The sequence below is a fragment of the Oncorhynchus mykiss genome, chromosome 11, assembly GCF_057628025.1.
Source record: "Oncorhynchus mykiss isolate SJ-2025 chromosome 11, ASM5762802v1, whole genome shotgun sequence".
Classification (NCBI taxonomy): Eukaryota; Metazoa; Chordata; class Actinopteri; order Salmoniformes; family Salmonidae; genus Oncorhynchus; species Oncorhynchus mykiss.
This window is the reverse complement of record NC_143032.1, coordinates 17,200,173-17,224,767: the sequence shown is the minus strand read 5'-3', so window position 1 is coordinate 17,224,767 and position 24,595 is coordinate 17,200,173. Positions and strand designations below refer to the sequence as shown.

Below are 24,595 nucleotides of genomic sequence, written 5' to 3'. Positions count from 1 at the left end.
CCTAGGTGTCTGGCTAGACTGTAAACTCTCCTTTCAGACTCATACCAAACATCTCCAATCGAAAATCAAATCTAGAGTCGGCTTTCTATTCCGCAACAAAGCCTCCTTCACTCACGCCGCCAAACTTACCCTAGTAAAACTGACTATCCTACCGATCCTCGACTTCGGCGATGCCATCTACAAAATTGCTTCCAACACTCTACTCAGAAAACTGGATGCAGTTTATCACAGTGCCATCCGTTTTGTCACTAAAGCACCTTATACCACCCACCACTGCGACCTGTATGCTCTAGTCGGCTGGCCCTCGCTACATATTCGTCGCCAGACCCACTGGCTCCAGGTCATCTACAAGTCCATGCTAGGTAAAACTCCGCCTTATCTCAGTTCACTGGTCACGATGGCAACACCCACCCGTAACACGCGCTCCAGCAGGTGTATCTCACTGATCATCCCTAAAGCCAACACCTCATTTGGCCGCCTTTCGTTCCAGTTCTCTGCTGCCTGTGACTGGAACGAATTGCAAAAATCGCTGAAGTTGGAGACTTTTATCTCCCTCACCAACTTCAAACATCTGCTATCTGAGCAGCTAACCGATCGCTGCAGCTGTACATAGTCTATCGGTAAATAGCCCACCCATTTTTACCTACCTCATCCCCATACTGTTTTTATTTATTTACTTCTCTGCTCTTTTGCACACCAATATCTCTACCTGTACATGACCATCTGATCATTTATCACTCCAGTGTTAATCTGCAAAATTGTAATTATTCGCCTACCTCCTCATGCCTTTTGCACACAATGTATATAGACTCTCCTTTTTTTCTATTGTGTTATTGACTTGTTAATTGTTTACTCCATGTGTAATTCTGTGTTGTCTGTTCACACTGCTATGCTTTATCTTGGCCAGGTCGCAGTTGCAAATGAGAATTTGTTCTCAACTAGCCTACCTGGTTAAATAAAGGTGAAATAAAAAAAATAAAAAAAATACAAGAGCGTGTGTGTCTGTGTGTGTGTGGGTTAAGTGTTTTCCATTATTAAATGACTTTGGCTTCCATACAATACCACAGATGGATACCTAGTCAGTTGTACAACGGAATGATTGCAACGGAAATGTGTCTTCTGCATTTAACCCAACCCTTCTGACATTTCAAGACAGATTGCATAATGAAATGCTTTAGTTTTGAGAGATTTACTAAGGGACCAGCAGATGGCAGTATAGCTCTGTAATAGTTTTTTTTTTTTTAGCTCTGTGGTAGTTTTTTTTTAGCTCTGTAGTACTTTTTTTTTTTAGCTCTGTAGTACTTTTTTTTTTTAGCTCTGTAAATAGTTTTTTTTTTAGCTCTGTTGCATTTCGTGTCTGCCCTGAAGTTGTGAGTTTAACTGTGTGTATTGTGTTGTGTAGGACACAAATGTTTATTTTGTTTTTGTGTGTTCTGTATGTTTGGTGTGTGTGTGTGTGCGTGCGTGTGTGCGTGGACGTGTGTGTGGACGTGTGCGTGGATTCCAACCTGTCTCTCGAATACAGCCTGACCAACACACTGGCCTCCAAGGACATCCCTATGGACAGCTTCTACGACCCCGGACAGTAAGGGAGGACAGTGTGTGTATGTAACATCTCAGCACTACCTCCTCCATTCTCTCGCTCTCTCTGACTCTCTCTCTGTCGCTCTATATCTCTCTCGCTCTGTCTGTCTGTGCGTGTCTGTCTGCCAGGCTCGTTCTGGCCAGAGGATATTTACTCTAGAGGATCTGTCGAAACAGCCAGTCAACCAGCGATGGCCTGTCATTGCTATTAACCCCAAACCCTCCGATGTGTGAGTATTTCATCGCTCACACCAACCCAATGACATGTACAGTATTTGACTTAACCGGGTGTTTGAATCCTTAGTTTAGGGCTGATATATCTGCGTAGCTTGTAGAGTACCTCTTTTACTTTTTCTGGACCCCTCACTGCCCAGGGCTGTGTTCCAAAACTCTTCAAACTCTGGACCTCCTCTCATTTGCCTTAGCATTGTTTGCACTCCCCTCAGTGTGTCTGGTCTATGAGCCCTGACTCTGAAAGCCATCTGATCTTTCTTCCACTGTGCCCTTCTCCTCTCCTGTCGCTCTCCTGTAAAGATAAAACTCTGCAGCTGCAATTTAAAAAAGTATTAAAACAGCCTATCACTCAAATATCATTGCTTTAAATCAGTGCACATGCGAGCTCCCTTGCAGTCTTTCTCTCTTTCTCCATCAACTCCTTTCAAATTGCATCCAAAATATTTCATCCTGTTCAGTGGTGATTTTAGCATGTAAATCTTGGTCGGGCAAAACAAAAACAAAAAAGTGGAATGCATGCCAGCAAAGCCACTACACCACACTAAATACTACATTAATTGCAGTATAACCTTGACAAACGGTGCCCACAAACAGTTAGGGCCTACATAAAGCTGTCCCAACATCTTACCACTGCTACACCTGGCTATCAGTGGAGCCTTGTCTGGCAGCAAAACAGTTCATTCTGCCTCATTTACTGCCTTTTAAAAAAAACATAGCTGATATGGCTGACTTGCTTAAACAAATGTGGTTTCTAATGACAATTGAGATTTGTACAAACTATGTTCATAAGTGGACTACAGAGGATAAGAGGCAATCCATAATTTCAATTAAGACATTAATGAGCGAGCTATGACAGACGTCAATTTAACTATTTGTTTAGCTCTTTTGAAATGTACAGCGACAGAATTCAGAACATGGGACGTTCTTACAGTGTTCTCCTTGTACACCAAGTCAGAACTGTAGGACAAATAAATCTAGCATACACTGTATGCAGACAATGAAAGCTCTTACAATATTCAATGATTACATTTCTCTAAAACAGGTTATAGGCTACATGTGCACCACCAAATCAGAACAGTAGGCGAAATTAAGATGGGTAAATAGACCAAATTATTAGGGTGAGGCACATGGGCTACTAACAGCTTACTACACAACATACACTTAGTATTTCTTTCTTAGCTACAGTATACATATCTCCCTGGCATATTACATAATTTATGCAGAAGCATACAATACATTTTTGAACTCACTTTGTTGTGCTGTGCTCACTTGAACAGGAAGGTGCAGTGGTGGACCTGGATTTATGGTGCTTTCAAAACAACTGGGAAAAAACAAGGTTGAATCATGATGATGTCATTGATCTTCAGGTTGTAGCTCTAGAAAGAGGTCGGATTTACAATTCCGAGTTGGATGACCGTTCAAAAGGTATTTTCCCAGTCGGAGCTCATTAATTCCCGACATCCCAGTTGTCGTGAACTCACTGAAGTCAAGTTTTCGCAGTTCTGAGTTTTGTTTGCGGCACAAATCATGCTTCATTGACAGCATGGCCAATGTTGAATGTTTATAATTTTAAACTTGGAAAAGAGCCCCTTAATCCCAGATTCGGGACCACACAGCAGGCTAGTGATTTCTTTGCAATGCTTGCAGTTAGCCACTGTCACTGATTCCTTCCATTGTTGAATTTGCAATTTCCAACCGATAAGTTTTATTTAGAATTTCTCTTAATTATTTATCTTCATATGAAAAGGATTTGCCAGTAGATTGTCGACTTGATTCATGATGATGACTGCTAGCTAAGATTTTGAAGGTATGATGTTGACATGATCAGGACAATCAAAGCTACTCTACATACAGTATAACGTGATTTGATGTAATTTTATCTGTGGCCAATGACCTTGAGCCTTCTTGGATGGGCAATTCTAATGTAACTCTATGGCAGCACCCAACGGGCTAGAATTTTCTAGCTCTACCCTTATACTTGGCGGTGACGTAGTGTCCCCATGAGTGGTAGAATACTGAGCCAATCACGGCGCAACGCTCCGTATTGTCACGACTTCCACTGAAGGTAGCTCCTCTCCCTGTTCGGGCAGCGCTCGGCAGTCGTCATCACTGGTCTACTAGCTGCCACCGATTCCTTTTTCTTTTCTGTTGGTTTTGTCTTGATTGTATTCACCAGTATCATGTTTGTTGTTAATTAGGGCCTATTTAAACTCCCAGGTCTTGCCTGCTTTTGTGCAGGTTTATCCTTTATGTCAGTGGTGTATTATTGTTTGCTCTTACGTGTTTGCTGTCCGTTATTTTCCCTGGTTGGGGGACCTATCGATTTATTGGTAATTTTTGCCTGGTTATTGGCTGGACCCAGCTGAATAAAACGTATTCATTGGAAGCACTGCTCTCTGCGCCTGACTCCACACCCACCACTCCTAGCGATCCGTGACAGGTATTATCTGCTGGCTTGCCCCACCACCACAGAAAGCACTGAGCTAGGCTGAAACACTTACATTTTGGAGCTGCCTTACTCAAGAAAATAAAAAAGAGACCATGTTTGTATGCGGCTTTATTAACTCAATGATATACAGTATATATATACAGTGGGGCAAAAAATTATTTAGTCAGCCACCAATTGTGCAAGTTCTCCCACTTAAAAAGATGAGAGAGGCCTGTAATTTTCATCATAGGTACACTTCAACTATGACAGACAAAATGAGAAAAAAAATTCCAGAAAATCACATTGTAGGATTTTTTGTGAATTTATTTGCAAATTATGGTGGAAAATCAGTTTTTGGTCAATAACAAAAGTTTATCTCAATACTTATATATACCCTTTGTTGGCAATGACAGAGGTCAAATGTTTTATGTAAGTCTTCACAAGGTTTTCACACAATGTTGCTGGTATTTTGGCCCATTCCTCCATGCAGATCTCCTCTAGAGCAGTGATGTTTTGGGGCTGTTGCTGGGCAAAACAGACTTTCAACTCCCTCCAAAGATTTTCTATGCGGTTGAGATCTGGAGACTGGCTAGGCCACTCCAGGACCTTGAAACGCTTCTTACGAAGCCACTCCTTCGTTGCCCGGGCGGTGTGTTTGGGATCATTGTCATGCTGAAAGACCCAGCCACGTTTCATCTTCAATGCCCTTGCTGATGGAAGGAGGTTTTCACTCAAAATCTCACGATACATGGCCCCATTCATTCTTTCCTTTACACGGATCAGTCGTCCTGGTCCCTTTGCAGAAAAACAGCCCCAAAGCATGATGTTTCCACCCCCATGCTTCACAGTAGGTATGGTGTTCTTTGGATGCAACTCAGCATTCTTTGTCCTCCAAACACAAGGAGTTGAGTTTTTACCAAAAAGTTATATTTTGGTTTCATCTGACCATATGACATTCTCCCAATCTTCTTCTGGATCATCCAAATGCTCTCTAGCAAACTTCAGACGGGCCTGGACATGTACTGGCTTAAGCAGGGGGACACTTCTGGCACTGCAGGATTTGAGTCCCTGGCGGCGTAGTGTGTTACTGAGGGTAGGCTTTGTTACTTTGGTCCCAGCTCTCTGCAGGTCATTCACTAGGTCCCCCCGTGTGGTTCTGGGATTTTTGCTCACCGTTCTTGTGATCATTTTGACCCCACGGGGTGAGATCTTGCGTGGAGCCCCATGTCGAGGGAGATTATCAGTGGTCTTGTATGTCTTCCATTTCCTAATAATTGCTCCCACAGTTGATTTCTTCAAACCAAACTGCTTACCTATTGCAGATTCAGTCTTCCCAGCCTGGTGCAGGTCTATAATTTTGTTTGACTGTTTGAGGTTGTGGACAGGTGTCTTTTATACTGATAACAAGTTCAAACAGGTGCCATTAATACAGGTAACGAGTGGAGGACAGAGGAGCCTCTTAAAGAAGAAGTTACAGGTCTGTGAGAGCCAGAAATCCTGCTTGTTTGTAGGTGACCAAATACTTATTTTCCACCATAATTTGCAAATAAATTCATTAAAAATCCTACAATGTGATTTTCTGGATTTTTATTTTCATTTTGTCTGTCATAGTTGAAGTGTACCTATGATGAAAATTACAGGACTCTCTCATCTTTTTAAGTGGGAGAACTTGCACAATTGGTGGTTGACTAAATACTTTTTTGCCCCACTGTATATATATATATATTTTTTTTCCATTGTTAATAAACTGATATGTAACATGTTCATTCCAAAATAACATGCAAAACAGGCAAGCCCCCCCAAAAGTTTGGGGTCACAAGTCCTAAACTGTCAGCTTCATTAAATAGTACCTGCAAAACACCAGTCTCAACGTCAACAGTGAAGAGGTGACTCCGGGATGCTGGCCTTCTAGGCAGAGTTCCTCTGTCCAGTGTCTGTTCTTTTGCCCATCTTAATATTTTTTTTTACTGGCCAGTCTGAGATATGGCTTTTTCTTTGCAACTCTGCCTAGAAGGCCAGCATCCTGGAGTCGCCTCTTCACTGTTGACGTTGAGGCTGGTGTTTTGCGGGTACTATTTAATGAAGCTGACAGTTTAGGACCTGTGAGGCGTCTGTTTTTCAAACTAGACACTCTAATATACTTGTCCTCTTGCTCAGTTGTGCACCGGGGCCTCCCATTTCTCTTTCTATTCTGGTGAGAGACAGTTTGCGCTGTTCTGTGAAGGGAGTAGTACACAGCGTAGTATGAGATCTTCAGTTTCTTGGCAATTTCTCGCATGGAATCGGCTTCATTTCTCAGAACAAGACTAGACTGAGGAGTTTCAGAAGAATGTTCTTTGTTTCTGGCCATTTTGAGCTTGTAATCGAACCCACAAATGCTGATGCTCCAGATACTCAACTAGTCTAAAGAAGGACAGTTTTATTGCATCTTTAATCAGGACAACAGTTTTCAGCTGTGTTAACATACTTGCAAAAGTGTTGTTCGAATGATCAATTAGCCTTTTCAAATGATAAGCTTGGATTAGCTAACACAATGTGCCATTGGAATACAGGAGTGATGGTTGCTGATATTGAGCCTCTGTACGCCTATGTAGATATTCCATAAACAATCAGCCCGTTTCCAGCTACAATAGTCATTTATAACATTAACAATGTCTACACTCTATTTCTGATCAATTTGATGTTATTTTAATGGACCAAAAATGTGCTTTTCTTTCAAAAGCAAGGATATTTCTCAGTGACCCCAAACTTTTGAACAGTAGTGTATATTTATTTAAATACGTTTTTTTGCAGAAAATTGGGGCTGAAAACAGGTGGGGCTCTGACCGTTCGCCACTGATCCTGTTATGATTGATATATAGCCCTATATGTAGATGTACTAGGTACCAGGTAATACATTCAATGCAGTATTAGCCTTATATTTAACTAATTAATGATAATTGTATGCATAATAAGCTTCTAACTTATAGCCTCTGTCTGTTGCGCAATACGCAAGCACCTTGGCCTCTCCTTAAAAAACGCTCCCATGCTTGGAGTCCCATGCAGGAAAAATTAGACTAGAATAGCTTGTTGGACATCCTATTTTTAGAATTTTATATACCAATAGACTATTTGAAGAGGGATGCAAACTCTTTTTTGCTGAACGTTAAATACAGAAGCCAAAATAACTCACGGGTAGTTTGAAAGACGAGTGAACACACGATGGTGGTAGGCTATAGTAGTTTTTTATTCAGACCCATAACCATTCAATCTTCGTGAAGAGATGTGAAAGCCTTCTGCATCTAATTACAGTCCTATATTTTTCAAGGATGTCATTAGAAGGACAACATGTATTTAATTGAACTGTTGAAAGCAAGGAAAAAATGAAGCAACAATCGAGAAAAAGGAGGTAGGCTAATAACATTAGGGGAATATTATGAAAGATATGTTATACCCTACTAATTACACAAATAGGCCCTATTATGTTTCAAAATGTAAATCCAATTCGCTAGTCTATACTTGTAACTTTGTAGGCAGCATGTGGTGCACCAGAATCGCATGTCATCTTCTGCTTTATCATGGTTTGAACGATGTTTTTAATTCCAGTCCATATAATACAGTATAATACAGTAATACAGTAATACAGTTCACACTCATAACGATTAGCCTTATTTATTTACCCAAGAGAGTGTATAGCTAGCTACATCTATGGCCTTTTATATTTTTCTGTTGTGGGTAATGTGCAGTAGCCTGTATCATATTCACTAAATGGACGAAAGTATGTGGACACCCCTTCAAATGAGGGATTTTGGCTTTTTCAGCCTCACCAGTTACTGACCGGAGTATAAAATTGAGCACACAGCCATGCAATATCCATATACATAAATTGGCAGTAGAATGGCCTTACTGAAGAACTCGGTGACTTTCAACGTGGCATCTTCATAGGATGCCACCACTCCAACAAGTAAGTTCCTCAAATTTTTGCCCTTCTAGAGCTGCCCCGGTCAACTGTAAGTGCTGTTATTGTGAAGTGAAAACGTCTAGGAACAACAATGGCTCAGCCACAAAGTGGTAGGCCACATAAGCTCACAAAAGTGCTGAAGCGTGTAGCGTGTAAAAATCGTCTGTCCTCGGTTGCAGCACTCAAGTTCTAGACAGCCTCTGGAAGCAACTTCAGCACAAGAACTGTTTGTCGGGAGCTTCATGAAATGGGTTTCCATAGTCGAGCAGCCGCACACAAGTCTAAGGCTGACATGTGCAATGCCAAGTGTCGGCTGGAGTGGCGTAAAGCTCGCCACCATTGGACTCTGGAGCAGTGGAAACACATTCTCTGGAGTGATGAATCACGCTTCACCATCTGGCAGTCCGATTGACAAATCCGGGTTTGGCGGTTGCCAGGAGAACGCTACCTGCCCGAATGCATAGTACCAACTGTAAAGTTTGGTGGAGGAGGAATAATGGTCTGGGGCTGTTTTTTCATGGTTCGGGCTTGACCCCTTAGTACCAGTGAAGCGAGGTCCATACAGAAATGGTTTGTCGAGATTGGTATGGAAGAACTTGACTGGCCTGCACAAAGCCCTGACCTCCACCCCTTTGAACACCTTTGGGGTGAATTGGAACGCCGACTGCAAGCCAGGCCTAATCGCCCAACATAAGTGCCCGACTTCACTTATGCTCTTGCGGCCGAATGGAAGCAAGTCCCCTTAGCAATGTTCCAACATCTAGTGGAAGAGTAGGGGCTGTTATAGCAGCAAAGGGGGCACCAACTCCATATTAATGCCCATTATTTTAGAATGAGATATTTGACGAGCAGGTGTCCACATATTTTTGGGCTCATTAAATGTCGGTGGGCTCATTTAAATGTCGTTAATGTAGGGCTCATAAAATGTATTTAATATATGGCTCATCATGCTGATCAAAGCTTTAATCAACAAAATTATAATGCTTTTGAATGACACTTCCTGTTTTGGCAGGAAACACCGGGTTACCCGGGAGAAAAATTATTTATTCTCTGGATGGAACATTTGTAAAATAGCGGGAAAATATTGAACCCTAATCAGTACCCTCTCACCCAAAGATTGTGTGTCTCCATGTTCATTTGTCTCATATTTAATATTCAAATATTTATAGTTTTACTGTAACCTAGACCTTGTTGTTTTCATGTAGTGTGTGTAGAGTTCTGGTAGTCTGTAGTGAGAGAGTGGTCAGTAGGCGCTGTACTTCGGTTATTTGTTATTGGGGGAGAGGGGAGAGGGGAGTGGATGTAGGACTGATGCTGCTGCATGTTAAACAGGCCTGCTCTGGCTGAGAGAGAGGCCCAGTCAGGGACAGGAGCTAGAAAGACACAACAAAATCAAATTGTATTTGTCACATGTGCCGAATACGTCAGGTGTAGACTTTATCGTGGAATGCTTGTTTAGAGTGTAAAAAGTAATCTAAATTAAAAATAGTAACACAGGGAATAAAATAAACAAGAATGACGCTATATCGAAACAAAACCCAAACAAGCCGTACTGCTTCTTGACACAATGCCCACTTAACCCTTTAGCCAGCCGCACCAATGTGTCGGAGGAAACACCATACACCGTGTCAGTGTGCACTGCGCCCGGCCTGCCACAGGAGTCGCTAGTGCGCGATTGGACAAGGACATCCCTGCCGGCCAAGCCCTCCCCTAACCTGGACGATGCTAGGCTAATTGTGCACTGTCCCATGGGTCTCCTGGTCACGGCCGGCTGCAACAGAGCCTGGACTCGAACCCAGAATCTCTAGTGGCACAGCTAGCACTGTGTGTTGTGTGCCACATGTGTGCCACATGTGTTGGTATGTGTGTGTGTGTTGTGAGTGAGCGTGTGTTATATACTGTATAGTCTTGTGAGTTTTCATAGGGTCAGTGCAGATGGACAGGGTAACCATTTAATGAGCTATTTAACAGTTTTATTGCTATTTAGTAGTCTTATGGCTTGGGGGTAGAAGCTATCTCGGCAGGGTGTATGGATGTGGGTACGTAGACCCACGAGCCACTCCGGCCCCTCATGCTGAGTTCTGTTTTTTTGTGTCCCCCCACCCCCATCAAAGTTGCCCGTCCTTGTAATAGACCATAGACCTCATACACTACCCTGGGAGGCTGCTCAGGACCAACGCACCACACGACCCCAGGTTATACAATACCAGACTATACCTTACCAGTCTGAACTAAGCCTTTATCAACTGTCTAAACTAGACTGCAGCTATCCCATTCTATCTTTGTGCTAAGTTGTTTTACCCAGAAGACACTGTTGTCATTCAAGTATTGTTCAACATCACATGACTCGATTGATTTATAATTCTCAGCGTCTGACCTTAGTAAAGTTGGGTAATGTCTTGTCAACAAACCACAGACGATGTTGAAATATCTGTTCCCAAGACAGACACTGTGATTGTGTATTCACCTTTGGTATGGTTCCATGGTGTAAGGTTGGGCCTGCGACTGTTCCAGATCAACCAGTCAGTCCTTCTATGCAGGCTGGGGCTGTCTGCTTATCTGTTATTTCAACTCCAACTGAGTTCAAAAGTGTTTAAAAAAATAATAATTAGCTTCTAACGTCATGTAGTCTTAATAAGGTGAATTACTCTTTTGAAATGCTTCTCCCCCCACCTCAAAGTAAAGTCTCTGGTATTACTCTCTGGTGTGTGTGTGTGTGTGTGTGTGTGTGTGTGTGTGTGTGTGCAGTTTACAATTGGCTCATTCATCCCCCTCCTCTCCCCTGCAACTATTCCCCAGGTCGTTGCTGCAAATGAGAACGTGTTCTCACTTACCTGGTAAACTAACGGATAAAATAAATAAATAAATATAAAAGTACCTGTCAAAAGTTTGGACATATCTACTCATTCATGGGTTTTTCTTTATTTTTTACAGTGTAAAATAATAGTGAAGACATCAAAACTATGAAATAACACACATGGAATCATGTAGTAAGCCAAAAATATTTAAATAAATCAAAATATGTTTTAAATTTGAGATTCTTCAAATGTAACCATCCAACCTAACAACAAAAGAAGGAATTGTCCTCTGTCACTTTTATCTTCCTTATCAACTCTGACCTATATAATATATCTAGTTTGTGACCGGGTCTTCCCAGAAGCCTACCGAATACTGGACAGCAGGGCAGGCCAGGGAAGGAAACCGGCAGGCAGTGACCGGCAGGAACTCGCTGGAGCGTTGAAAGTCCTCGATCAACGCAGATTAGGTCAGAGCAGCGCAAACTGCTGCACTTGACTTCGATACAGACCACTTTCTGCACGGAGGACTGTAAGCGCACAGCCAAATTCTGCAGGAGAAAACATGTCTCGTTCTATCGCCCGACTTTCGCTCATCATATCTCAGAGAGTGGCTGCCAAGTCCGCCTTATTGCCCAAGACCAGGGTTCCTGCTTTCATCCGTCCTGTCTCCACTAGTTCAGGTTTGAACTATTATGTTAGAATCGAATAAGGCTTTATAGAATGGAATTACATAGCTTGCATCTGCATAGGATACTTTATTGTCTATCAGTTAAAATTACGTTTATTCAAATGAAGTTGAATTTCAACAAGTTTATTAGATACCATTTTAATAAAACTAGGTCATAGTGTATCTATAATTTTAAAGAAATGAACAAGTATTTTTGTCATGTTATGTAATAGGTTGATGCAGAAAAGACAGCCATCTGTCACATGCTTACTGACACATTTTTCCTGGCTGTCACATTTGCTCCAAAGAGCAGAAATCCATTGTGCTCAAATCTAATTAGGCAGAAGTGGCGAAATGAAAAGCACAAAGCAATGAATATTTTATTTCTATGACAACTACAGAAAATGCAACAAAACGTTCAACACATTTTGCTTATCAGTGTGTGTGTTACAGGCTCAGGATCTCTGACTCGTTATGATGAGACCACAGACTGGCAGAAAAAACTTACCCCTGAACAGTATGTGGTCACGAGGGAGAAGGGGACAGAGATGGTGAGTCACACACAGCACACACACTTTGCCTGTCCTCAGCCTCGGTGACCATTGACTGACATTCCTTTATAGATGTCAGTGGGTTCAGTGTGTAGTTTTGAATGGACTTTGTTCTTTGTTTATAATCTTCCTCAGAGTGAAAGATAAGAGCAGTTGGTTAAATAATGACATATGGGCTGAATCCTCCATTTGCACTGATCTGAAAGCTTCAATAATGACAAGAAAGACAACATATAGTGTGTTTACTGTGTGTTAGCCAGGTGTGTGTATTTGTGTCCTCAGCCCTTCAGCGGTCTCTATCTGAACCATAGTGAGGTGGGGATGTACCACTGTGTGTGCTGCGATACTCCCCTCTTCAGGTAACCATCTAACCCCCTTATACCTCCCTAACACCTGACTCATGTAACCATCTAACCCCCCTACACCTCCCTAACACCTCACCTGACTTCACTCTAACCCGAATTCACTCTAACCCCTAACATCTTAATTTAACCCGAATATGAGCGTTTAGACTCAACCTCTTACTAGACCTCTCTCTCTGTCTGTCTCTCTCTCTGTGTTTCTGTTTCTTTCTCTGTCTGTCTCTCTCTTTCTCTGTCTCTCTCTGTAGTTCAGAGGCAAAATATGACTCTGGGACAGGCTGGCCAGCGTTCAAAGAGGCTCATGGGACGTGGGAGTGCGACGAGAGCCATGCATCCATCATCCGTCGCCCTGACAACACCATGGGTAGTGCCGAGACAGAGGTCCTCTGTAAACATGTGAGTTGCATTCTGGGTAATAATGCAGAGAGATGTGTTGGTGTGATGTGAGTTCTGTCTCCTCTACTGTATTATTTTTACCCTGCAGTGTGTGTGTGTGTGTGTGTGTGTGTGTGTGTGTGTGTGCTACAGTGTGATGCCCATCTGGGTCATGTGTTTGAAGATGGACCAGACCCCACAGGACAGAGGTTCTGCATCAACAGCCAGTCTCTTAACTTCAGCCCGAGAGATCTCACACCCGAAGACTAGTGGAGCTCCTAGGACCACTTAGAACCGTCTAAAACCACCTAGGCCTCACCAGAGCAAACCTTCAAACCCAGAGAACACAAACCCAAGGTCCAGTAAAACACAACAGAACTGACACCTGGATCCCTAACACTGACCATAGATGGAATTTTCCTGATTTCCTGACCTCGGCATCAGGAATACTGTTTTCTATGTCTGTATCTTTCTGTAACTGATCAGAGATGAACCTGTAATATTTACCTGACTGTATTTACATCTGTTCCCAGCCTAACTCTAGCCCCAACTACGACACAGTATGTTATAGGGGTAAGGGGGTAAAGGGGGATCATGTGTTTCATATGGTCACATTTTTATGTCTGTCCATTATATTAAAGGGTCTTCAATCATAGTCACTGGGTCGCTCTGAGAGTTAAAGGCCTACTTTTTTTTATCTCAATATCAAATCATTTCTGGGTAAAAATGAAGTACCTTACTGTAATAGTTTTCCGTTAAAATGGTCAAAAATAAACAAAAATAGCCTTTAAGCAAAAAACTATTTCTCTAGCAACAATTTTTACAGTGTTAGTTTCATCCGCTGTTGTACAATATGATACAAAACACAGGAAAACTGAATTTTAACTGCTTCTAACTGATAGGTAAGGAATATTTTTGACCGCTCATTGAATCGAGCCATTGGTGTCTGCTGTTGTGTACAGTTAGTCTGTGTCTGTGGTAGAACCTACTGCCATATGAACCCTTCAACCTGGAGCATATTCTGTCAATAAAATGTGTACTTTTTCTTGTGTGCTTGGAAAGTGTTATATTGTGTTATATTATTTATATTAGTATTCAGACCCTTTGCTGTGAGACTAAATTGAGGTCAGGTGCATCCTGTTTCCATTGATCATCCTTGATGTTTCTACAACTTGATTGGAGTCCACCTGTGATAAATTAAATTGATTGGACATGATTTGGAAAGGCACAAACCTGTCTATATAAGATCCCAAAGTTGACAGTGCATGTCAGAGCAAAAACCAGGCCATGAGTTTGAAGGAATTGTCTGCAGAGCTCCGATACACGATTGTATCGAGGCACAGATCTGAGGAAGAGTACCAAAACACTTCTGTAGCATTGAAGGTCCCTAAGAACATAGTGGCCTCCATTATTCTTAAATGGAAAGAGTTTTAACCACCAAGACTCTTCCAAGAGCTGGACGCATGGCCAAACTGAGCAATCAGGGAGAAGGGCCTTAGTCAGAGAGGTGACCAAGAACCCGATTGTCACTCAGACAGAGCTCCAGAGTTCCTCTGTGGAGATGGGAGAAACTTCCAGAAGGACAACCATCTCTGTAGCACTCCACCAATCAGGACTTTATGGTAGAGTGGCCAGACGGAAGCTACTCCTCAGTAAAAGGCACATGACAGCCCGCTTGGAGTTTGCCAAAATACACCTAAAGGACTCAGACCATGAGAAACAAGATTCTCTGGTCTGATGAAACCATAATTGAACTCTTTGGCCTGAATGCCAAACGTCACATCTGGAGGAAACCTGGCACCATCCCTACGGTGAAGCATGGTGGTGGCAGCATCATGCTGTGGGGATGTTTTCAGCGGCAGGGTGGCTGTGAGACTAGTCACGATCGAGGCAAAGATGAACGGAGCAAAGTTCAGAGCGGTCCTTGATGACAACTTGCTCCAGAGTGCTCAGGACCTCAGACTAGGGCAAAGGTTGTCAGGGGACAATTACATATTTACCTGATGTGTTTGATATTAATAGTAAACAATTATATATTTAACTAAGAGGAAGACTGGCCTGCTAATGCTGAGTATTTATGGTGTCCACTCTAGCTTCATTGTTAGGGAAGCTCTCAGCTTCACAACTTAGAGTTTGCGGTCGACAGTTTCATTATTGCAATAATTAATTGATGATTGTTTGAATAATTGTCCAAGTCTCTCTCAGTAATGAAATTATCACTAGATGGTTCACCTTCCAAAAGGACAAAGGCCCTAAGCACACTGCCAAGACAATGCAGGAGTGGCTTCGGGACAAGTCTCTGAATGTCCTTGAGTGGCCCAGCCAGAGCATGGACTTGAACCCGATCAAACATCTCTGGAGAGACCTGAAAATAGCTGTGCAGTGACACTCCCAATCCAACCTGACAGAGCTTGAGAGGATCTGCAGAGAAGAATGGGAGAAACGCCCCGAATACAGGTGTGCCAAGCTTGTAACATCATGCCCAAGAAGACTCGAGAGCCAAAGGTACTTCAACAAAGTACTGAGTAAAGGGTCTGAATACTTATGTAAATGTGATATATCAGTTGTTTTTTTATATATATATATAAATATATATATTTGCACAAATTTCTACAAACTTGTTTTTGCTTCGTCATTATGGGGTATTGTGTGTAGATTGATGAGGATATGTTTTTGTCATCCATTTTAGAATAAGTCAGAGGGGTCTTAATACCTGAATGCAATGCAGTTACAATGATATCAACATCGCCGCCTCTCTGTCAGAAGCACACACTGCACTGACTGGTATGTCCAGCCCACTGCCAGTAAAGGGCTGTTAATGATAAACACAGCAAGAGGTCATCACCCCCTCTGTGTGTGTGCGTGTGTGTCAACATTTGTCCAGAAAGAGGCAGCACAGAGAAAGTGACGGTCGGACACAAGACAGAGGGAAAGATAAATTGTGGAGTGGGTCATTTTTTCCCTTGTCGATGGACATCAGTTCTGGTATTACACTAGACATAATCATTTAGCAGGGATCCAGGCAAAATCAATCAGATTACACTAGCATTGTGATAAGAACTTTGTGGGACAGACACAGCAGAAGGAAGAAGCAGAGAGCGGTGTTGGGAGTGTTTTGGGGACAGTGCTAGAATGACTGGGGTGTGGCAGTGTGTTACCATGCTAATGGTGGTGTGTGTGTGTCTATGGGGGTCGGCGGAGGCGATTGGGGGAGCAAAGAGCCGACCACGACCCCAGAGGAGACCTCCCAAGAAGCCCAAGGTGAACCCCATTGACGACACCCCCCCAGCTCAGAACATTGACATACAACAGGTAGGTAGGTACAAGAGTGTGTTTGTGTGTGAGTGTGTTTGTGTGTGTGTGTGTGTATGTGTGTGCAAACATGATCTCACAAATACAGCACAAACTCAGCCAGTGGCGGACGTGCCTTGACGTTGTCAATGTTGAAACCCTGCTGTATCGTGTGTGTGTGTGTTGTAGATGGGAGGGCCGTGGTACCTGGTCAACGCAGCGTCTAAGTGTAACTTCCTGATGAAGAACGGTCTGAAGGTGGAGGCTACTGTGATGACCCTGACGCCCCCCTCCTCCCAAAACCCCACTCTCTCTGTTAGCACTACCACACGCCTGTGAGTTACACTCCTTTCTCTGTTAGCACTACCACACGCCTGTGAGTTACACTCCTTTCTCTCTGTTAGCACTACCACACATCTGTGAGTTGCACTCCTCTCTCTCTGTTAGCACTACACACGTTTGTGAGTTACACTCCTCTCTTTCTGTTAGCACTACCACACGCCTGTGAGTTACACTCCTTTCTCTCTGTTAGCACTACCACACGTCTGAGTTACACTCCTTTCTCTGTTAGCACTATACACGCCTGTGAGTTACACTCCTTTCTCTGTTAGCACTACCACACGTCTGTGAGTTGCACTCTTCTTTCTCTGTTAGCACTACCACACGTCTGTGAGTTACACTCCTCTCTCTCTGTTAGCACTACCACACGTCTGTGAGTTACACTCCTCTCTCTCTGTTAGCACTACCACACGCCTGTGAGTTACACTCCTCTCTCTCTGTTAGCACTACCACACGCCTGTGAGTTACACTCAGTGTTATTTCAAGTGCTATATTATCAGCTTTGTAAAGTGTTTTAGCAATTTGAAAGTAGTTGTAGTATGAATAGCGGGGGAAGATAAATAGACAGATAAATATAGGTGGTATTTATAATGGTGTTTGTTCTCCACTGGTTGCCCTTTTCTCATGGCAATGGGCCACAAATGATGCTACAGTGATTGCACAGTGCAATATTTTGCCTAACAGCTATGGGAGTTTATCAATATTTGATTTGTTTTCAAATTCTTTGTGGGTCTGTGTGATCTGTGGAAAATGTGTTTCTCTAATGTGGTCAAACATTTGTCAGGAGGTTAGGAATAGCGGCTCAGTTTGCAACTCATTTTGTGGACAGTGGTCACATAGCCTGTCTCCTGTTGAGAGCCAGGTCTGCCTATGGCTACCTCTCTCAATAACAAGGCTATGCTCACTGAGTCTGTACATAGTCAAGGATCTTCTTTGTTTTGGGTGTCACGGTGGTCAGATATTCTGCCACTATGTACTCTCTGTTAAGGGCCAGATACCATTCCACGTTGCTCAGTTTTTTTGGTTGATTCTTTCCAGTGTCATTGTTAGCTTTTTGCTTTCTCATTATTTGGTGTGGTCTAATTGTGTTGCTGTCCTGGGGCTCTGTGGGGTCTGTTTGTATTTGTGAACAGAGCCCTAGTGTGTATGCATCGCTTCCTTTTAGGTGGTTGTAGAATTTAACAACTATTTTCTGGATTTGGATATCTAGCGGGTATAGTCCTAATTCTGCTCTGCTTGTACACAAAGTATATTTTTGCAGAATTCTGCTTCTGTTGCTCGCTCTCTCACTCTCTTTCCATTTCTCTCTTTTTCCATATCTCTTTCTTTCTTTGTTTCTCTCTCGCTCTCTCTCTCTTTGCACCCTCTTTCACGCTCTTCCTTCCTTTTGCACTTCAAGTCCTTTCTTTCGGAGAGTACCCAAGTCTACCACCAGAGAGCACTCTCTCTCGCTATCTACGTCTTATCTCTTCACATTCTCTCTCAGCTTTCTCTCTCCTTTTCTCTCTGTCTCTTATGTCAAGTCAAACTTACTCAAAGTGTCAGTAAACACAGTAAACTACACCACTCCACAACACTTTTTACCTGAAAAAGACAGTCTTGGCTCTATAGACATTGTTCCTATACTGGGGAACTGAAAATGTTATGCCTGTTTTGACTTGTTATATAATGAATCTGGCTGAACCAGAGGAAATAGTTGGTTGTGCAAGTTGCAAATCTCCCCCCACACACACACTCACACACACACACACACACACACACATACACACACAAACAGTCTTATGCAATGTTAAAGCTACCTGAGTAGATAACTCCGCTGATCTGTCTAACTTTTATTTTTTTTGTCCCCCCCCTCCCCAGTAACCACCAGTGTTGGGAGATCCTGCAGGCGTACACCATCACCCCCACCCCAGGACGCCTTGTACTCAATGGTAAGAGTCCTGTCACACACAGAGACATGCCTTGTTAACTGCTATAGACACCCTTCTTCACTCTGCCTTCTCCTCCTCCACCCGGCAGTCTCCTCCAACTGTATCTCTGAGAGCACTGCTTTGTCTCTTTAAAATTGCAGCTGGAACCCCGTGTCCCCAACATTCCACTGCTCTAAACTGATTGGCTTTTCATTCAAAGTATGCAAATCTGATAGGTGAGAATTGTCTGCTAATTGAATGATTAGAATATTCCGCCCTGAAACATATAATTGTATGGAATTGATTAGAATGTATAAAATCATAATCAATAAATGTGTAGTTCTAGTTCAGAATTAGGGTAGAACAATATGTCTTTATGGTATTTTAAACACAGACTGTCTGAGCTTGGGAGAGAACAGGGAGTACATGTCAAGAACAAGGTCACAAAGCTCTGGCGGCTGGGTAGCAGGACGTGTGTGTGTGTGTGTGTATGGCTGTGTGAATGTGTGAATGTGTGGGCGTGAGAAGTCAGTATAAAAGGAATTGTTTTGTATTCTTGACTTTGGAACGTACTCTGAATAAACTGTGCTAACCTTTTGTATAAGCTGAGTCTTTGACTAATTATTATTATACCCATGGTCTTACAAACCTCGGGAATTGGTCAGAGTTATTGATGGATTGTTATTATCATTGGGATTGGAAATTCTCTTATCAAAATCACACAATCACTGTGATATATTTACTATGTGTGTTTCAAAGGAACACCAGAGGAGAATTCACGTTCATATTCAAATGACATTAGTTGAGAATGAGGTGCAAATTTGATCTTGTGTCAAAGTTATTGATATTACTGTATTATTATTGTTAACTATTATTGTTTTCCATGTAGGTAGTAGACCGTTGCTGAACACTGATATAGTGATTGGAGAGTCAGACTATAGCTCCTACGCTGTGTTTTACTACCAGAAACAGGGACAGCTCACCATGAAGCTCTACGGTCAGTCTGCGGCTTGCATGCTGCCAACCTGATTGATACCCTGTACTAACAACATGCACGCCAACACTATGGGACAATATATCGGTTTGAAGCCAGGTCTTCTGAGCACGACAAGACTCTGTTAGCCAGCAGAGCTAAAGCCTAGGCATTACTTCTGGGAGATATGGTTCACCAAACCACATTCAGTAAACCATTTCAGAAACATTAATGTTGAAGTCACTGAGAATGTTTCAAGGAGGCTGTTGTGTTTTCTCTACAGGCAGATCCAAGGATACCCTTTCAGAAGCCATCTTGGATAAGTTTGAGGACCTGGCTGAGAAAAAGGGCCTGGGATTGGCCTATGTGTTTGCCTTCCCCAACTACAGTAGGAACTTCTCTATCATAACTCACACACACAGCCTGCCATAACTACATCTCTACCACAGCCTGCATACATACTTAAAATTAAATTGTTTCCAATCTGTACAGGTCACTGCGAGTCTGTGGACAAGGACCATGTGATCAGTGAGTATACCATTTCAAACATTTGTTAAACCATTTATGTAGGGCATCGTGGACCTACAATGTCAAAATAAAGGAATTGTCCAAATATAGAGTACATCAATATAAATGTAGACGCTTCAGAATCATCTGTTGTAGAAGGACAAGAACCAGCTGGCTGAGGTTACTAAGGCACTCCATCTCAGTGCTACAGACCCTGATTCGATTCCAGGCTGCATCACAACCGGCCGTGATTGGGACTCCCATAGGGCTGCACACAATTTCCCCAGTGTGGCCGGGTAGGCCGTCATTGTAAATAATAATTTATTCTTAACTGACTTGCTCAGTTAAATAAAAAATGTAAATAAAACAAGAATCCTAAACCACCCCATTCACGCTTACCAACAAGCTCGGGGCCCTCGGTTGGCATGTGTTGGTGATAAAACTCAGAGGGTGACTTCCAGAGAGTGGCAAAGTAATCAATAAACGAATTAACTTCGGAACATACTTGTGACTTGAATGATGTAATGATGTTTAAATTATAAAACAAGCATGAAATTAAATGAACAAATCCTCCCCAGCCCTTTTACAAGATATAAACCCCAGTAAAGTAAAATATTTTATTTAGGAATTATTGCACGTTACTACATGCGTCAATTCATGAAACCAGACATAAACAAATACACGTGGCATATAATTAGGCATGAAGCGCCATTATTTTGTATTAAAGGTCCAATACAGCCGTTTTTATCTCAATATCAAATTATTTACTGGTAAAAATTAAGTACCTTACTGTGATTGTTTTCAATTAAAATGGTACAAAAATAAACTAAAATATATTCTTAGCTAAGTGCAATTTCTCAAGCAAGACTTTTGCTAGGACTGTCTGGGAGTGGTCTGAGTGGGCAGGGGAGAACTGAAAACTAACTGTTATTGGCAGAGAGGTTCGGAACTTTCTTTCTTGGTCTATTAAATAATGGTGATGTCACCATGAAGGCCAAAACTCTATTCCACCAAAACTGGCAGAAATTTCAGGCTTTTCAAACTGCTCTTGTAAAAAAAAGGGCATTATCACAATTTCACAGTATTATTACAACAGTGTGGAAATATAGAGTACCAGTCAAAAGTTTGGACACACCTACCCATTCAAGGGTTTGTCTTTATTGCTATTTTCTACATTGTATAATAATAGTGAAGACATCAAAACTATGGAATCATGTAGTAACCAAAAACATAGTAAACAAATTAAAATATATTTTATGTGTAACACTTGTTTTGTTACTACATGATTCCACATGTGTTATTTCATAGTTTTGATGTCTTCACTATTATTCTACAATGAGTAGGTGTGTCCAAAAATTTGACTGGTACTGTATATATAACACAGGAAATCACGTTTTTGACTGCACTGGGCCTTTAAATCGTCAAACTCCAAACAGGCTATGTCGGGACAGCACTTTGCTCTGAAGGCTGAAGCCTAATTAGCCCATACACAATCTATGATTTTCACTCCCTCATCTTTGGTAGACTCGGAGCAAATGGAGAGAGGCAAAGGGAAGGGGGGTGATTTGGGATTCGGACAGATGCAGATTGGTGGAATGGCATCCAACCCCCTTTAACTTTGAAAAAAAACATCACGTTTACTCCTTTGCAGGGCATGTGGAAATGTACTTGCACAACGGTCAGTTAGATAAATTGCGTTAACACATTTACCTAACTGTTTTGAAAACGCGACTGCAAATCTATAGTATAGAAACCGATTTGTAAAAATAAAATGGGCATGTTTATTTTTCTCTAACTTAATTCACTTCGTATAGTTTGAGTTTATTTCTGAGCTTGTTTCATCTCTCCTTCCCAGACTGCGTGCCAACATGTTGAGGAAGATTCCAAGACCCTGTATTCTGACTGCTCATCAATACATGGCATATTAAAATGATTGAATTGCGTATGTGTGCGTGTTTTTGTACTCACTACTGAATCTCCTCTCTGGATAGGCTTACTTAGGGAGTTCTCTCGCATGCTAATGAGTCCCAGATGCAGCCTGGAGGGCCAGGGGGTTTAGTTACAAAACGGGGGTCTACAAATCCCTAGCCCCCATCCTAAACATCCCAGAGAGAGGCTGTGTACACGTGTGTGTATTATGTAACCAACTCCCTGCCTACAAGACTCTGCCTGCCTCCTTCAGAACAAAGAGAGTTCAGGGCCATTATGTATCCCTCAAAGTTATGTATCTTTCAGACCTCAGCTGTATGTATACTTTAGGAGGAATTCACCCCAAACCCCAACATGACTTTAGACCTCTGTGAACCCATGTTCTGTCCTGCAAACGGTTACATTTTCTTACTAGTTTTACAACTCACATCTTGCAAGCATGCATCCCTCGGTGGTAATGAGGACTGCTTTACCGGCTCACTCTGAGGACACTGTGTGTATGTGTCAGTGCATGCATATTTGTGCATGTGTGTACATACTCATGTGTCTTCATGCTTACTAATGCATTTCATGGTGGAGGTGCTAGTGATCAGGAATATGAGTTGTCTGAATAAATAGTCCCCCCCCTCCTCCTCCATGTGCAGTTGTGTAAGAGTGACATTTACATATCTTTGTGGGATGGAGAGGGGTGGGACTAACTACTGGAACCAAGGGGTTAGGAAAGGGGAGGAGTAGAGGAGGGGTGGGGTGGTACAAGCTGGAGGATATAAGGACATTCACTCTCTCCTCACACACACCCTGGAGAGTTGAGCAGTCGCACACACCAATCTGTAACCATGATGCTGAGGATGATGGGAGTTCTGCTGTGCGCTGCGCTGGTCGCCTGCATCGACGTCGTGCCCCAGAAAGACTTCAACCTGGAGAAGGTAAGAGAGAGAAAGAGGGCAACAGAAAGAAACATACTGAGAGAACAAATGAGATTGAGAAAGTGCAGGCAAAAAGCTGAGAGAAAAGGTGTACAAGAGATTCTGAGGTTTAATGGGGTCAGAGAAGAGCATAGTACACAGTGTAATCTGCAATGACTATGGAATTAATTTGAATTGTGAGAATGAAGGATATGTCGTTCTTATTCTGTTTCTAACTATATCGTTCTCACGCTCCCCAGATGGCTGGTAGGTGGTGGATTGTGGGCTTTGCCACCAACGCCCATTGGTTTGTGAGCCATAAGGCTGACATGAAGATGGGCACTTCCGTGATGCTGCCCACCGCCGGAGGAGACCTAGACCTCACCTACACCAACCTGAAGTCAGTGTGTGTGAGAGAACATTGTGTGTATGTGTGTGTGCGTGGGCGTGTGTTTGTCTATAGAACTCACACTGACTCTGGTCTTTCTCTCTCAGCGCTGATGGTACTTGCTGGAGGATGACACATCTAGCCAAGAAGACTGACATCCCAGGCCGCTTCACCTTCACCAGCCAGCGTGAGTATGTGCACGCACGCACACAGTTGACATAAGTCCCCCTCCCTAACTTCTCTCCCCTTCTCCCTTTCAGGTTGGAACAATGAAAATGACATGCGTGTGGTGGCTGTCCAGTATGATGACTTTGCTCTGATCCACACCATCAAGACCAAAGACGGAGTACCTGAGGTGCTCAACAAGCTCTACAGTAAGTCTGTCTGACTGCATTTCTGAAATGAATTGACGCTTTTAAAGATGTTCATGTGTTGTGTGTGTGTGTGTGTGTGTAATTAATCAGTTCTTTGGTCTGCGTTTTTAGACTGGTCGTGTTAACTTGGTGTTGTGCTTCTACAGCTCCATTGCTTGCCGTTTGGGGTTTTATGCTAGGTTTCTGTATAGCACTTTGTGACATTGGCTCATGTGAAAAGGGCTTTATAAATATGATTGATTGATGGTGTTAACCTGGTGGTGTTGTCTTAAGCTGGTGGTGTTGTGTTAACCTGGTTGTGTTAAATGTGTGGTGTTGTCTTAACCTTGTGTTAACTTGGTGTTGTTGTGGTTGCAGGTCGCACTCCAGAGGTGAGCACAGCACTGCAGCAGAAGTTCATGCAGTTCTCTCTGGATACAGGAATCATCTCCGACAACATTGCTATCCTGCCCAAGAATGGTGTGACATTACACAGCATACATGCAAGATCACACACATATACTTACTGTATGTACAATATTACAACAATCGCGTGTGCTTCAGTAGAAAATAATCTGCTCACTCTTTTCTCCCTCTGTATTGAAGGTGAATGTACCGAGGCATGAAGTGTTTCTTCACTGCCCCCCCCCATCCCATCCCTCGTCGAATCCTCCTCCACGGTTCCACCTCTCCTGTCTCTCCATTTCACATCCAAACTCTTCTCCTGGGAGAAGACAAACAAGAACCCCCCCCCCCCCCCCCCCCCCGATGCACCACTCTTCATCCCTTTTCTACATTTTTTTACTGCTGATATGTTGTTTTGATTTTCTTGTGCTGAAATAAAGAATGTGTAACAACTCAAGTCTAAAAGTTAATGTAAACAATACGTAGGTTACAGTTACATAAACCTACCTGCACTACATTCATGTGAAAGTACATTTCAGAAGCCATTCCAGAGAGTCCCAGGTTTTTAATCACAAATGGGACTTCATAAATATACAAGGTTAGAATGATGAAGATAAAGAAAATGTATTTTAAAAGTTCAACAATAGCTGTTCTGT

The 24,595-nt window shown here is 42.5% G+C and overlaps 3 protein-coding genes across 7 annotated transcripts; all 3 read left to right on the top strand.

Annotated features, from left to right (window-relative positions):
• Window positions 1-1,270: 1,270 nt before the first annotated feature.
• Window positions 1,271-14,000, top strand: msrb2 (methionine sulfoxide reductase B2). 2 transcript variants are annotated; one of them, XM_090189616.1, is made up of 6 exons: window positions 1,271-1,585; window positions 1,714-1,814; window positions 12,105-12,202; window positions 12,485-12,561; window positions 12,813-12,960; window positions 13,093-14,000. In XM_090189616.1, the coding sequence occupies exons 2-6, from the start codon at window positions 1,811-1,813 to the stop codon at window positions 13,207-13,209; spliced, it is 444 nt and encodes a 147-aa protein (XP_090045742.1). In that variant the 5' UTR covers window positions 1,271-1,585; window positions 1,714-1,810; the 3' UTR covers window positions 13,210-14,000. The 2 variants fall into 2 exon arrangements, with proteins under 2 accessions (XP_090045742.1, XP_021476061.1); XM_021620386.3 differs by lacking the exons at window positions 1,271-1,585; window positions 1,714-1,814 and adding an exon at window positions 11,437-11,664.
• Window positions 14,001-15,821: 1,821 nt separating this feature from the next.
• On the top strand, window positions 15,822-21,902 carry c8g (complement C8 gamma chain). Of its 4 annotated transcripts, XM_090189010.1 has the most exons (8): window positions 15,822-15,924; window positions 16,141-16,255; window positions 16,420-16,565; window positions 18,430-18,500; window positions 19,369-19,476; window positions 19,736-19,840; window positions 19,945-19,980; window positions 21,815-21,902. In XM_090189010.1, the coding sequence occupies exons 3-8, from the start codon at window positions 16,420-16,422 to the stop codon at window positions 21,832-21,834; spliced, it is 486 nt and encodes a 161-aa protein (XP_090045136.1). In that variant the 5' UTR covers window positions 15,822-15,924; window positions 16,141-16,255; the 3' UTR covers window positions 21,835-21,902.
• A 779-nt stretch (window positions 21,903-22,681) lies between these two features.
• Window positions 22,682-24,391, top strand: LOC110535402 (lipocalin). Its single transcript, XM_036935073.2, has 6 exons — window positions 22,682-22,814; window positions 23,054-23,193; window positions 23,289-23,368; window positions 23,442-23,555; window positions 23,913-24,014; window positions 24,141-24,391. The coding sequence occupies exons 1-6, from the start codon at window positions 22,725-22,727 to the stop codon at window positions 24,158-24,160; spliced, it is 546 nt and encodes a 181-aa protein (XP_036790968.1). The 5' UTR covers window positions 22,682-22,724; the 3' UTR covers window positions 24,161-24,391.
• Window positions 24,392-24,595: the final 204 nt, after the last annotated feature.

Coding starts and splice junctions, on each gene's coding strand:
- msrb2 (XM_021620386.3), top strand. CDS start 11,547: ATGTCTCGTTCTATCGCCCGACTTTCGCTCATCATATCTCAGAGAGTG. Junction 12,562..12,812: donor TGCGATACTCCCCTCTTCAG/GTAACCATCTAA, acceptor CTCTCTCTGTAG/TTCAGAGGCAAAATATGACT. Junction 12,961..13,092: donor CAGAGGTCCTCTGTAAACAT/GTGAGTTGCATT, acceptor TGTGTGCTACAG/TGTGATGCCCATCTGGGTCA.
- LOC110535402 (XM_036935073.2), top strand. CDS start 22,725: ATGATGCTGAGGATGATGGGAGTTCTGCTGTGCGCTGCGCTGGTCGCC. Junction 23,194..23,288: donor CTCACCTACACCAACCTGAA/GTCAGTGTGTGT, acceptor TTTCTCTCTCAG/CGCTGATGGTACTTGCTGGA. Junction 24,015..24,140: donor TGCTATCCTGCCCAAGAATG/GTGTGACATTAC, acceptor TCTGTATTGAAG/GTGAATGTACCGAGGCATGA.
- c8g (XM_090189009.1), top strand. CDS start 16,072: ATGACTGGGGTGTGGCAGTGTGTTACCATGCTAATGGTGGTGTGTGTG. Junction 16,252..16,419: donor AGAACATTGACATACAACAG/GTAGGTAGGTAC, acceptor TGTGTGTTGTAG/ATGGGAGGGCCGTGGTACCT. Junction 16,566..18,429: donor GTTAGCACTACCACACGCCT/GTGAGTTACACT, acceptor CCCCCTCCCCAG/TAACCACCAGTGTTGGGAGA.